The sequence below is a fragment of the Nuphar pumila genome, chromosome 15, assembly GCF_984573655.1.
Source record: "Nuphar pumila chromosome 15, dmNupPumi1.hap1.1, whole genome shotgun sequence".
NCBI lineage: Eukaryota > Viridiplantae > Streptophyta > Magnoliopsida > Nymphaeales > Nymphaeaceae > Nuphar > Nuphar pumila.
The window spans coordinates 29,005,130-29,019,105 of NC_143263.1; the positions used below are offsets into that span (position 1 = coordinate 29,005,130).

The 13,976-nt window shown below is 40.5% G+C and overlaps 1 protein-coding gene across 1 annotated transcript in view; it reads left to right on the forward strand.

Moving 5' to 3' along the window:
- Positions 1–13,976, forward strand: part of LOC149814960 (threonine--tRNA ligase, mitochondrial 1-like) — a 90,063-nt gene that overhangs the window by 13,691 nt on the left and 62,396 nt on the right. The window contains exon 5 of the mRNA XM_089989567.1: positions 247–336. Coding sequence (XP_089845693.1) covers positions 247–336 — 90 coding nt within the window. The remainder of the gene's footprint in view (positions 1–246; positions 337–13,976) is intronic.

The following is a 13,976-nucleotide window of genomic DNA, read 5'->3' on the forward strand; positions in this document are numbered from 1 at the left end:
ATTAGGATTTCATAGTAGAGAAATGAAGTGGGCGATATCTTTCCTGGTAGCAGAAAACATGTTCTCAAACCCATAAATGCTCTTTTATATGTTATGATTGTATCTCTATGTATGTTTTATATGCTTATGCATGCATTTTTTCTTTCTTTACATTAATTTTTCTCTTTTTAGTTCCCTTGAATTTAGAGTACAAGAATATGCACCTAGCATGAGCCAAATTGTAATTTGCTTCAATGCCTCATGCAGGGATTCTACTATGATGCATTTTACAATGGCTTGGCCTTGAACGAGGAGCATTTTGACCAAATAAAGTCACAAGCAACGAAAGCTGTTGCAGTAATGCTCAATCAAATGCTTACTCCCTCTTCCAAAACTTTTGAATCTATGTGTGTTCATGCATACATGTCATATATGTTATGCATGTAGAGGAATGGATATGGATTGTGGATCTTGGGTGGTTGTGTTCCCGTTTGATTTGTTGTATTGTGTTTACATTTGTAACTTACCAAGGGCAATTGTGTAATTTATCATAGAGAGGTAATACACTTACACACATATATATATATGTATGCATGCATATATATGAGATGGTGTTTTCTATCCTCGTGAATAAGGAATACCCTAGCAAAAAAATGTAATATTTTTATTTTGTTTTCAGTTTTTTTGCACATCTGACCCTCCAGATGTGATCTACATATTAATAGAAACTGTCCTTTGAATCATGTTTTTCTGACGTATATGTCAGATTTTATGTGGATTGAAAAATCAATGGCCTACTATGTATCAATTTTCCAAACCTAAAAAAAAAGCATATTTTTACGTCGAAAAACTATGATCTAAGGGTTGCTGCCTACTAGTTTGACCATGCTGAAAACATCTATGAGGTCAGATTTGGTCAAACAACCTGTCCCTATGAGTTCCAACTAGGGGTTTCCTTACCCATGAGGATAGCAAATGTCATCCTTATATATATTAGATTCCCAGATCTAAGGCGGCTGCTGGACGTGTTTTGCCTCCCAACTCTTTCTCTCCACGTTCCTTCCTGTCTTCTATAGCAGTGCACAATTCCCAAGGCACACCTTCACATGGTATCATAGCAGGCCCCGAGGTAAGTCCCGAGAAATCTTGACTGCTAATTCCTCTTTCATATCTAAATTTCCTTCCTCTTCTATGTATATCCTAGAATCCCTCTTTCAAATAGTCTTTTTCAAATCTGGCCTAATTCTCTCTCTAAGCATGCCCTAATTCTTTCCTTTAAATCATCCTTTAAATTTTTCATCTCAAATCTGCTTTATTTTCCCTCTTCCTTAAGTTGTGTTCCTTAATATTTTTTTCTCTGATATCTTCTTCTTCAATCTGCCTTTGATCTTCTTTATTTATCTCCTTATTTCGTCTAAAACAAATTGCTCAGTAAATTCTATATCTTCAACATTCTTTTCATCTCCCTCGGTTCTTTGATCAGATTAAGTCTGATCTGATCTTAGTTTGACATTGTGAAAATAGTGGGTAGGTTGTGTCTTAAGGGCATAGTTGGTATTTTAATATTTGATGTCTTTTTTGTTCATACTTTTTTTTATTGTTTCTTGTTCTTATCTTTGTTAAGGGTATTTCAGTCTTTGTAATGTTTCCTTATAATGTAAGTCCAATAAAGAGGGTAGACTTGTGTATTTTTTCTTAATGAAATAAGACAATTTAGAGTTTTGCCTTCCACTCTAGTGTGTGTGCTTGTGCTTCCTTCATATTGCAGCCAATCAAAGTTCATAGATTTGAGGTTTGTATGAAGGAAGATAGTGCAAGTTGCTACAGTAATATCGCTACAGTGCCATCGGAGTTGTCCAGATGCAGTTATGATTTTTTTCAATATTGCCTAAACTGTTGTCCAACATTTTCTTCTGAATAAAAAATCAGTGGATTCTGAATCGTATTTGAAGTCTTAGCTTGGGAGTTTGGTTCCATTTGGGTCGTTTTTTATAGTGAAAGGCGTTGGGACCTTTGTTTGGTGCAAATACACGTTGGTTTGAGTGTATTTTTAAATTTGGTATCGTGGAACAAGAGGTGGTAGCTGTTAATTTATGGTTTCCTTGGTATTGGGCATCCTCTATGAAGATAACAATTTTTTTCCTGCGCTGCTGGACTGATTTGAATATTGAGTTGAGGTCTATGTCACACGGACTCGGCTCCAAGGTCGACGCACCGACATGGGTGCAGCTCGGACTCGGTCACTGCACCCAGGGTCATTTTGGTCCATTTTTTGGATTTCTTTTTTTTTAAAAAATTCTGGTCTGAGAATTTTAAAAAGAAAATTCTGTGCTGTGCACAGTCACAGTCACTGCTGTGCACAGTCACAGTGACTGTGCTGTGCACTGTCACAGCTGTGTTGTGCAGTCACTGCTGTGCTGTGCTGTGCACAGCTGTGCACTATGCACACAGTGCACAGTCACAATGACTGTGCTGTGCACAGACTGTGCTGTATGCATACACACTTTTTTTTAATATATATATATATATAGCCGAGTCCCCGTGTCCAAAATTTTTAAAATTGCACCGCACCCGTGTCGCACCCGCACCCATGTGACATAGGTTGAGGTTTGAAGCTTTTTAAAGGTATTTGTGTTTGAATTTTATGTGCTAACGCTAAGGCTTTGGAGCATACTATTTTTTTGAAAGGCAAGCTGGGTTTGGACAAACCCCTATGTAATGAAACAAGCGAAAATACAAAAAAGATCCCAATAAGGATCAACACAAATATAAAAGGAGTGCACAAACACTAATTCACCAAGAGATAATACAAAGTGAGAACAATCTCAATAGCATAACACGGACACACACTAGCCATTATGGGCATACATAATAGCCACTATGGGCACATACAACACAATTCATAAAAAATAGATAGTTTCACTAATAAAATGCTTAGAAAAGCATTAAGAATAGAAGGGGTTTCAACCCTTATTTATAATACAAGAGAGGAAGGGGGCAGCCCAACTAGACTTTGGGTTAGCCCCCAACAATCATATTTACGACCATTGGGAGCAGCCCAATGTCTATTTGGGCTGCCCCAACAGCAATAAAGTACATGAAATAAATAAAAAAGAAAAGAAAAAAAATAAAATAAAAAAGGACAAGCCTCTAATAGGCTTACACCTATTACATGGGTGAAATGACTGAAATACCCATAATGGGTATTTCAATTTACATAGAACAATATATATATATATACATTGACATATAATTTAACACTTCCCCTCAAACTTATGGTATAATCACCGAAAGTTTGCCAAGAAGAAATAAAAACCGAGTTGAAGGCAAAGCCTTAGTGAAGAAATCTGCTAGCTGACATTCCGAATTTATATAAGGTAATTCAATGGTCCCTCACAAATTCTTCTCGGACATAGTGGCAGTCCATCTCTATATGCTTGGTGCGCTCGTGGAAGGTGTGACCGCTTGCAATATAGATAGCACTCTTGTTGTCACATTACATCTTCGAAGGACTAGAGATGATTAAGCCCATATCTTTGAGAAGACCCCTTAACCATATAATCTCTATCGTTGTTATTGCCATGACTCAATATTCAACTTGTATGGATGACAGAGAGACCTTTTGTTGCTTCTTGCACCTCCAAGATAAGAGAGTCTCTTAAAAACACACTAAGTTCCTTAGTTGAGACTCTATCATTGAGATTACCTCCTCAATCGACATCAATATAAACAATTAACTCTAAAGAAGAGGAAGATAATTGAAATAGCCCTTTGGTTATAGAATTCCTGATATATATGACTTCGTAGAACAACACTCATATGCACCGCAGTTGGTGCATGCTGAAACTAACTGGCTGAGTGAACCACATGAGAGATGTCTGGTCTTGTGATGAATAAGGTTAAGGATCCAACCGATTGCTGGCATGGAGGTGGATCTTCAAGCAGAGTTCCATCCTCTAATCTTAATTTTGCATTTACAATTTTTGTCATATCAACCTTCTTATTGTCAAAGATTTCATATTTGACAATAATATCTCTAACCAACTTCATTTGAGACAATACATATCCTCTAGGTGAATAAGCCACTTCAATACCTAGAAAACATCTTAGAAAACCAAGGTCAGACATATCAAAATGTTTTTTTAAGAATATTTTAATTACATTAATTCCCTTTTTGTCACTCCCTGTGATGATTATATCATCAACATATAATAAAAGTATGACAATATCAATACTTGTATCTTTGACAAATAGAGCAATATCAATATAACAAGATTTGTGACCCAAGTTTAACATAACATTGCTAAACCTAAGCTTTGGGGGCTTGATTAAGCCCATACAAAGCTTTCTTTAACCGAATAACTTTTCCTCTCTCGATCTCAAGACCGGGAGGAGGATATATATATATGTGTGTGTGTGTGTGTGTGTGTGTGTGTGTGTCATGATCTCTCTCTCTCTCTATATATATATATGTACAATCATTTTTTAACACGTGTTTGCCACAGCCGACCCGTTTAATAAATGGGTCGGGTTCGTGTTGAGGTATGCTGACCCGCCGACCCGACCCGATTGCCACCCCTATCTAATAGGCTGACACCTATTACATGGGTGAAATGATTGAAATACCCCTGATGTGTATTTCAGTTTACATAGAACAGAATATATATATAAAATTTAACGCCAGTTATACAATGATACCATTGTGATTTGAACTTGCAACGTCCCAACACAAGGTGACGTGCACTGGCTGCTTCTACCAGACAAGCGGAGCTCCCATTGGTAGCTTTGGAGCATACTTGTGCATTTTAAATGTTTGATGAATTGCTTGTGTGACTGATTGTGATTCGTTTGAAGCATGTGTTAGAGATTGTATGTTTTGTTTGTAGTGGAATATCGATCTGTGCTTTCTAGGGTGAATAACATTGCTTGTGCTAATGCACATTAAGTGTTTGATGGATTGTCTAAGCAACATGTACACCAAGTAGTTGGGTATTTGTGTAAGTAATGCACATTGTATGTGTTTGGTGCTTCATTTGGGTGTTGTAAAGATATTTGATGATTGTTTGCTCGATGTACCTGTGCTCACCAAGAGATCGGTTGACTTTTGGTGTGTGTAGTGGAGGCTAGTATTTGGCTAGGTGTTGATTAATTGCGGATTCTAAGAATATGGAGTATGATGTAAAATGCAACTATTGCAAGAGGCTTGGCCATATGAAATAGTCTTGTCCTAAGTTGGAGAAAAATCAAGGAACTTGTCTTGATCATGTATCATCTGTGACTAGTGCAACTACACTTACTAATGTTATGATTGCATCGGTTATGCAAAGGCTAGAGCACCAGTTACCTTTTCAGTCTGCAACTTCCTTATCCCTATCTTCTTCCTCATTTGATACAATTCATGCAAGTACGTTTGAACCTAATTCTGGTTGGTTGATTGACTCAAGACATGACTGCAAATGACTCTTAATTGTTTGTAGACCATGTCATGGTTTCTTCTTGAGCTGGCAGTATAATGTTGGTTTCAAAAATTGGGTCTATTTCATCCCAACTTAACATCAAAAGCCAGTTGCATATTACTGACGTATATCATGTCCCAACTCTTGCCATGAATTTGATTTTTGTTGGTCAAATAACTTGTTATAACTATAATGTTATATTCACTCCTGATGGTTGCCTTGTTTAGGATCAACATTCGGGAAGGACAATTGGCACTGGGAATAAAAAGGGGCATTTGTGTTACTTAGACTCCTTGATTTGAGACCTCAACCAATTCATTTTTCAGGCTATAGTATTGCAGCTTTAGATGTCTGTCCTATGGCATCAATGTCTTGGACATGTATCTAGTTCAAGACTTCGACATATGTTGTCCACCAACATGATTAATGAATCAAAAGTAGTTGTGTCTTATTTGGTTAAAGATTGTGAGAGTTGCAAATTAGCTAATGGTCATGCATTGTTAGTAGTTCTGAGTCCTCAAACGCCTTTGATCTTGTGAACTCTGATGTATGGGGACCCTCTCCAATTCCTTCTAAAGGTGGATCAGTTTACTTTGTTACATTTATTGATGATTGCACTAGGTTTACACGGATTTATTTAATGCAAAATCATATTGAACTGTTTAATATCATAGGTTTATGCTATGGTCGAAGCACAATTTTTGACTTGCTTAAAGAACTTGCACTTAGAGTCAGGGGGAGAGTATATTAGTGTTCAGTTGCAACAATTCTTTGCTAAAAAGTGAGGTGATTCATAAAAAATCTTGCCCTTATACTCCATAGCAAAATGGGGTAGCTGAGCACAAGACTAGGCACATCCTTTAGACCACACAAACACTGTTATTTTCTAGTAGTGTTCTTAGGATATTTTGAACTGCTGCTGCTTCTGTAGTAGTATTTCTGATCAACTGCATGCCATCTGGTATTCTTGAAGGAGATACATCATTTCATAGGTTATATGGCTGTCACGGGCCTATTTCTTCAATAGGCTAGTGTGGCACGATGATGCTTCCTTACCGTCGTAAGCCTTTGTGGTCGCTCACTTGTCGCTGCGGAAGCTTTGATTATAGAGTGTGCAAGAGAGCAAAAGAGAAGAGAGGGAGAGAAATTGCAATCACTTAAAAGTAATCACAATGAGGGTGAACAAAGAAAACTCAACGCATTTGCATTCATTTACTATTTTGCCCTCTGGCTTATTACAGTTCAGATCTACGGGCTAACTCTTTAGGATATTGATCAACCTGAACCAAAGTGCAAGGGTGGCCTGGAGAAAGTTACAAGTGACTTAACACTTACATCATGATTCAACCAAAGCAAAACAGACTCTAGTAGACACAACCATATAATGTAGGTCACAGGGGAACAGGCTCCCCCCTTCAAATCATGTGCTGCCCTCGACGCCATCTGTTTCATGGTAGGCTCTGACTTAAACTGGATAGCGGCTCTTCATCCGGAATGTTGCCTCCCACGTCCGTTCCGCTGTCTCCTACTGCACAAAATACTTCTTCGCTTCACCCAAGTAGTTGACCTTGTGACGAAGGATCTTGCTGAGACGCTTCTCGGCCTGTTGTGTTACCGAGACCCTCTGCAGAATAGGAGCGCATTGTGGCACGCTACGTTCCGGATCCCCCTCGTTCGCATAGAACGGTTTCAGGTTGCACACGTGAAACACCGGGTGCACCTTGAAGTTCGAGGGCAGGTCCACCTTGTACGCTAGATTGCCGACTTTCTTGGTGATGGTGAATGATCCATCATATTTTCTGATCAGTCCGCGGTGCCGCGCACGGAAGATACCTGTGCGATCCGAGTAAAGCTTCACCAACACCTGGTCCCCAACACGAAACTCAACAGGCTGACGACGCTTGTCCGCCCACTTATTCATCCTCTTAGCCGCCTTGTGCAGAAATGCCTTTGTCAGCTCGGTCTGGTCATGCCAGTCTCGAATAAACTGATAGGCGAAGGATGACCTTCTTTTCTCCTGTGCGGCTAGAGTGTGCGGGGTCAGCGGTTGCTGCTCCGTGGCTATCTCGAACGAGCTGTGGCCTGAAGACTCGCTCTTCTGAAGATTGTAGCAGAATTGAGCCACGTCCAGGTGCTTCACCCAGTCTTTCTGATTGGCACTAACAAAGTGCCTGAGGTATTGCTCCAACAGTCTGTTGATGCGCTCCGTCTGCCCATTCGTTTGTCGGTGAAAACTTGTTAAAAATAGCAGATCGGAGTCGAGTAACTGAAATACTTCACATCAGAATTTGCCCGTGAAGCGAGCATCGCGATCACTCACAATGCTTCACAACATGCTTGACAAATAGCTCTGCAGTCCTCTCTGCGAGACACTCCTTGGAAGCTGGGTTGAAGGTGGCGTATTTAAAGAAACAATCCACTACCACCAGGATGGAGCTGAAGGCATCTACCTTTGGTAGACTAACAATGAAGTTCATGGAAATGCTCTCTTAAGGACGATCTGGAATGGGTAGAGGCTCAAGGAGGCCGACAGTCTTCTGGTTGGTCTCGTTGTCTTGCTGGTAGACGAGGCACGTTCGCACATACCCTTCCACATTGTCTCTCATCTGCGGCCAGTAGTAACTACGCTCAAGGAGTGTTAAGGTCCGCTCCTGACCTGGTTGACCGGCCCATAATGTATCATGGCACTCCTTAAGCAATTTGCGGCAAAAACTTCCCCATCGCAGCACGAAAACGCATCCCCCTTTTCTCACGATGAGGCCGTCCTATAGCCAAAACTGTTAAGTCTTTCCCGCTTGCGCTAGAGAGACAAGGTGTTGCGCCATCGGGTCCTGATGCATTCCTTCGCGGATGCGGTCCAACAATGCGCCTTCTAAGTGAACTTCGAAAGGCTCTCCCCGCACAACTGCCAGTTCTGCCTTGCGAATCAAGGCGTCAACAACAACATTGATCTTCCCCATTTTATACTCTAAGGCGAAGTCGAACTCGAACTCAGCTAGGAATATTTGCCATTGAGCTTGCTTGAGCGTCAGCTTCTTTTGTGTCTGGAAAAAACTTGTGGCGACGTTGTCCGTCTTGACGACGAACTAGGCACCTAGAAGGTAGTGCTGCAAAGTCCTGAGGCAGTGCATGATGGTCATCATTTCACGCTCGTGCACAGGGTAACGCCTCTCCGTATCCTTTAACTTTCGACTCTCGTAACCCATCAGATGACCCTTCTGCATAATAACTTCGTTGATGGTGAAGTTTGAAGCATCTGTGTGGACTTCAAAGAGTCTTGTGTGGTTCGGCAACCGCATCATTGGTTCCCTCACCAGGGTGTTCCCTCACCAGGGCCTTCTTTAAGCCATTGAAGACATCTTGGCAGACTCTTGTCCAGAGTCATACTCGATTATTCTTTAGCAAATCCGTGAGAGGCGCAACAATGAGGGAGTAACCTTCGATGAACCGTCGATAATATTTTGCCAAACCAAGGAATGACCGCAACTCTGACACTTTGGTTGACGGACTCCATTCTTAGATGACTCTTATCTTCTGCCTGTCTATGCGCAGCAAATCACGCCCCACGACGTGGCCAATAAAGTTGATCTCTTTCTGGCCGAAGAGACACTTCTCTTGCTTGACACAGAGGTCATTCTTCTTTAGCACCTGAAACACTGTTCGCAAGTGTTCGACATGTTCCTCCATGTTGCTGTTATAAATCACGATGTCATCAAGATAGACTATCACGAACTTGTCTAAGTAGGGGTAGAAGATCTTGTTCATCAATGTCGTGGATGTGGCTAGAGCATTAGTCAACTCGAATGACGTCACTATAAATTCATAGGCACCATAGCGAGTGACACAAGTTGTCTTGGGCTCATCGCCATCTACAATCCTCATTTTCCAGTAACCCGATCACAAATCTAGTTTCGAAAAGACATGGGCACTGCCTAGCTGGTCGAACAAGTCCGCTATCAATGACAATGGATACTTGTTTTTCACCGTGACCTTGTTCAATGCACTGTAATCCACACATAACCTTTTGGAACAATCATGTTTCACCTGAAAGAGCACTGGGACGCCAAAGGGTGCTTTCGAAGGATGAACGATACATGCTTCTAAAATCTCGTCCACCTGCCTGCGCAACTCCTTCAATTCAGTCGGTCCCATGCGATAAGAGACCATGGCAGGGGGTTTTGCTCCCGGGGTCAACTCTATCTTGTGGTCGACCTCGCGTCTCGGCAGCAGACGCTTCGGCAGTTCTGGAGGCATCACTCCTCGAAACTCCGCCAACAGTGGGACAAGAGTCGGCGGCACTGCTACTTTTACCTTCTCTTCTTCGGTACGCATGGCAACTAGGAATGTCTGCTCTCCTCGTTTGACTCCCTTCTTCAATTGCATGGCAGATATCATTGAAGACTTGCCTTCGACTGTAAGGCACTCCACCGTGTGTGAAGAGTTTTGCCCCATGATTGTCAATGAGTTAAACTTCGGCAACATTATCACATTCCGATTGTGAAGAAACTTCATGCCCAAAATCATTCAAAAATCATCCAGGGTCACCACTGAGAAGTTGGTTTTGTCGGCCTAACTCTTAATTTGGATAGCCACATCCTTTGCTTTACCAAGAATGAACTTGGCCTCATAGTTCACCGTCTTGATGGTCCTCTGCTTTGGCCTGGGCTTTAAGCCCAACCGCTCTGTCTCTTCTTACGAGACGAAGTTATACGTGGCCCTGGAGTCTACCATTGTCGTAGTAGACTTTCCATTTACAATGACTTCTAGATACATGAGTTTTTTGCTAACCGGTATACTTGCAACTGCGTCACTTCTTACTGCGTTGATCAATGCATAGCTCCCATCTTTGGTTGTAAGACCTCAGTGACACTACTCTCTGCCTGCACTGCACTGGCCTGCCCATCATCCTTCACGAGGCGCTTAGGACATTGCCTTGCGATATGTCTATCGCTACAAAACCAACAAGTCACAAACCACCCTTTGTTGTCGTTGTTGTACTTCTTGTAATTCTGCTTCTTGTCGAAGTGGTATTGGGTCGACGCCTCACTCTTGTTGTCACGCCGATCCTCTTTCTTGCCTCCATGGTCTGGCTTCTTCTCGACCTTTGTCGATGGAGTGAAGGTCTTGCACTGAGTATCCACTAAGCGCTCGACCGTCACATACGCATCTTCCAAAGTCTCGGGGTTGCTCCTTTCCACTCCGGACTGTGCCTACGGTTGTAGTCTCACAATAAACCAGTTGAGTATGTCTTCATCTGGCATATTGGGTACGTCCAACATGCACTTCTGGAATGTTTTGATGTAGTCTATCAAGGTTCCAGTGTGGTTCAATTTCGACACCATCCGATAAGCTTGTTATTGTACATTCCTTGGTATAAAGTAGTTGTGTAGCTCATTTTTTAAGGCTTCAAAGGTATCAATTACGCAATGCCCTCTTTCCATGTCGCTACATTTCCGTCTCCACCAGGCTATAGCATCTCCGTCGAGCAGAGTTGCTGCAACCTTCACCATAAGGTGCTCGACTAATACATTCTCAATGTCCAAGTAGTCTTTCACTTGGAACAGAAAGTTCTCTATGGCCTTATGTCTCTGAAACCATTGAACTTCGTTGGCCTCAACACATCTATCTTTGATGGCCTATCACTTTTTCTGACATTTAGGGTCACTGTCTGCTGCAAAGTGCGGTTCTTCAATTGAAGCTCCCATACTTCAGTCTGTAGGGTGGTCACTGTTGTATTCAGCGAAGTAACCTGTCTCATCAGCAAATTCATCTGCTCTTACAGGCTTGCCACCTCGTCGTCCAGTTTTTTGAACAACTCAAATGCGTTTGAAATCACTTCCTCATGCGAAGTCACATCAGCCACCAGTCTATTAACAGTGTAAATTGATTTTTAATCAACATATGGTATGTCTTAAATGATGCAAAAACCTCATGTTTATGCTTAAGGAAATATATCCAACAATATCTAGAATAATCATCAACAAAAATAATATAATATACAAATCCTCCTTTAGATATGACGGGTGTCGGTCCCCATATATCCGAATGCACAAGTTCAAAAGGTTTGGTTGTGAACATAGATCTTTGTTCAAAAGGCAAACTTCTCATTTTTTCAAGAATACAATAATTACAAGTGAAGTCACTTTTGCAAAGATCTTTAACAAAATGTAAATAGGAAAACTTGATGACATTAGGATGCCCAAGTTTTTTATGTCAAACATTTATATCTTTTTGTTGAGCAAGATTACAAAAAGAATGTTTTGGAATTTGTAGAAACTCCATGTAGTATAGATCTCCTTTTCTAGAGCCTTCTCCAATCAACTTCCCGGATCGACGATCCTGTACTCAACATTTATTTGATGAGAACTTAACATCATATCCATGCTCTGAGAGTTGAGAGACCGAAAGCAAATTTAAATTTAATTTTGGTACAAATCTAACTTTGAGAATAAAAAAATCTTGTTTTTCAAAGTTTTCAACTCCTTTGATTTCAAGAGAAGTGCCATTTGCGGTTGAAACAAAAGAAGGTAAAACATTTTTTGTATATTCGGAAAGTGCAAAAATATTGAGTGATATTTGGCACCTTAATATAAAAGCCAAGGAATCTTACCGGGAGCAAAAGATGATGATATGGCGGCACCAGAAATGGATCCTTTAAAGAGGGGTTGAAGATGCTCCATGACTTGACTTAATGATAATGCTCCATTGTTGGAAGTAAATGGATTTTCCTCCTTGTGTGGTTGAAACGTGGTAGACATAGCCACCTTTTTCTTTTACTTTGGACAAACCGGCTTAATATGTCCCGGTTCTTTACAAAAATGGCAAATAATTTTTTCATACTCCCTTCCTTGATTCCATCTTGTGCCTCCTTCTTCCCGTAATTCTTGATTTTGATTTTGAAATTTGTTGAAATGAGGAGGCTTATAGGTTTTCAAATTATTTTTCGGCCTGGAGACGACATAGGCTCCTTTATTATCATCTTTGGTTGAAGATATAGCAAGAACACTTTGATTGGTTTTACTCGTTCCTATTGGAGTTTCTTCCCCTCTTAGCTTAGTAAGAACATTTTCAAGAGGTGAAGAAGTGAAAAAAGATAAAAGAGAGGATCTTATTTGCTCGAATTCGGGTCTAAGCCTATTCAAGAAATTAAAAAACCAATCTTCTTCTAATTGTTTGTGTCGTAGCTCAATGATTTCTTCACTCTACTTTGGTTCAAGAATAGCAAGCCCATCCCAAATAGATGATAATTCGGCAAAATATTATCTAATAGTCATTTCGCTTTGTTAAAGGGTTAAAGCTCTTTTTTGGAGGTAATATTTGTGAGATAAATCTCTCGAGGTATACATCCTCTCAAGATATTTTTAAACTTGAGACGCCTTTTTAAATTTCAAAATATTGGCATTAATTTTAGTCTCAATCGTAAAAAAAAATCATGAAAGGATTTTGTAGCTTTCATTTCTCATTCTTCATGTTTCTTGTTATATTCTTCAAAAGCCTTCACTCTTTCCTCTCCATCATGGACTTTTATTTTTCCTTTTTCAACTATCGTAATTTTTTGCTCGAATTTCGGAATCGCGTCTTTGATGTAGCCCAAAAGCCGTTTTCCCTTGATATGAGATTCCATATTACCGGCCCAAACATGATAGTTTGACCTATTGAGTTTAAATCTGAGGGAAAAATGTAAATCATTTTCTGCCATTGAGGGGCTTTTATGAGAAAAATAATCTTCACAATTAGAACAATAACCACAACAGGTCTTCTTTTAGCTATTTCTTGTAGTACGACAAACGAGAAGTAGATTGCAAGAGCTTTTCACACAAAAATACAATAATGAAGAGTGAGATTTTTGAGGCATCGACCGTGATCGTGCTAGCTTCTCGTAAACCACGCTCTGATACCATGTAAAAATATCTTCAAGAATATCAAGTTCAAAGATGACTTAAATAACCCACAAGATTCACAAAGAGAATAAGTGCACAAAGGCACAAGAAATCACTCACAAAGGAGCACAAATGCATAAAAAAGTAATCTTTTATTGAGAGCGAGAGCACTACAAAAGCATATAATAACATGGGGCAAGGCCCCTTATTAATACACTTCATGGGACCCAAGGAGGGGCTCCCATAGGGAAGTTGGAGCCCCTCCACGGTCATATTAATGACCGTTGTAGGGGTCCAACGTCTCTATGTTGGATCCCTACAACAAACAACAACAACAACAACTACGCCTTCATCCCAAAACAATTGGGGTCGGCGATATGAACCAACAAAGAAAATCATTATGGGTCTTCCACATGAATCCTTCTTCTTCATTCATTTCTATCCAATGCCATGTCCTCGGTGAGGTTCAAAGCATTCATATCCTTTCTTATCACCTCCATCCATGTCTTCCTAGGCCTACCCCGACCTCTTTTAACTAATATATTTTCCCATTTCTCCATCCTTCTAACTGGAGCATCATTAGGCCTTCGTCGAATATGTCCAAACCACCGTAAACGATTCTCTCTCATCTTATTTTCAATAGGTGCAACGCCTACCTTCT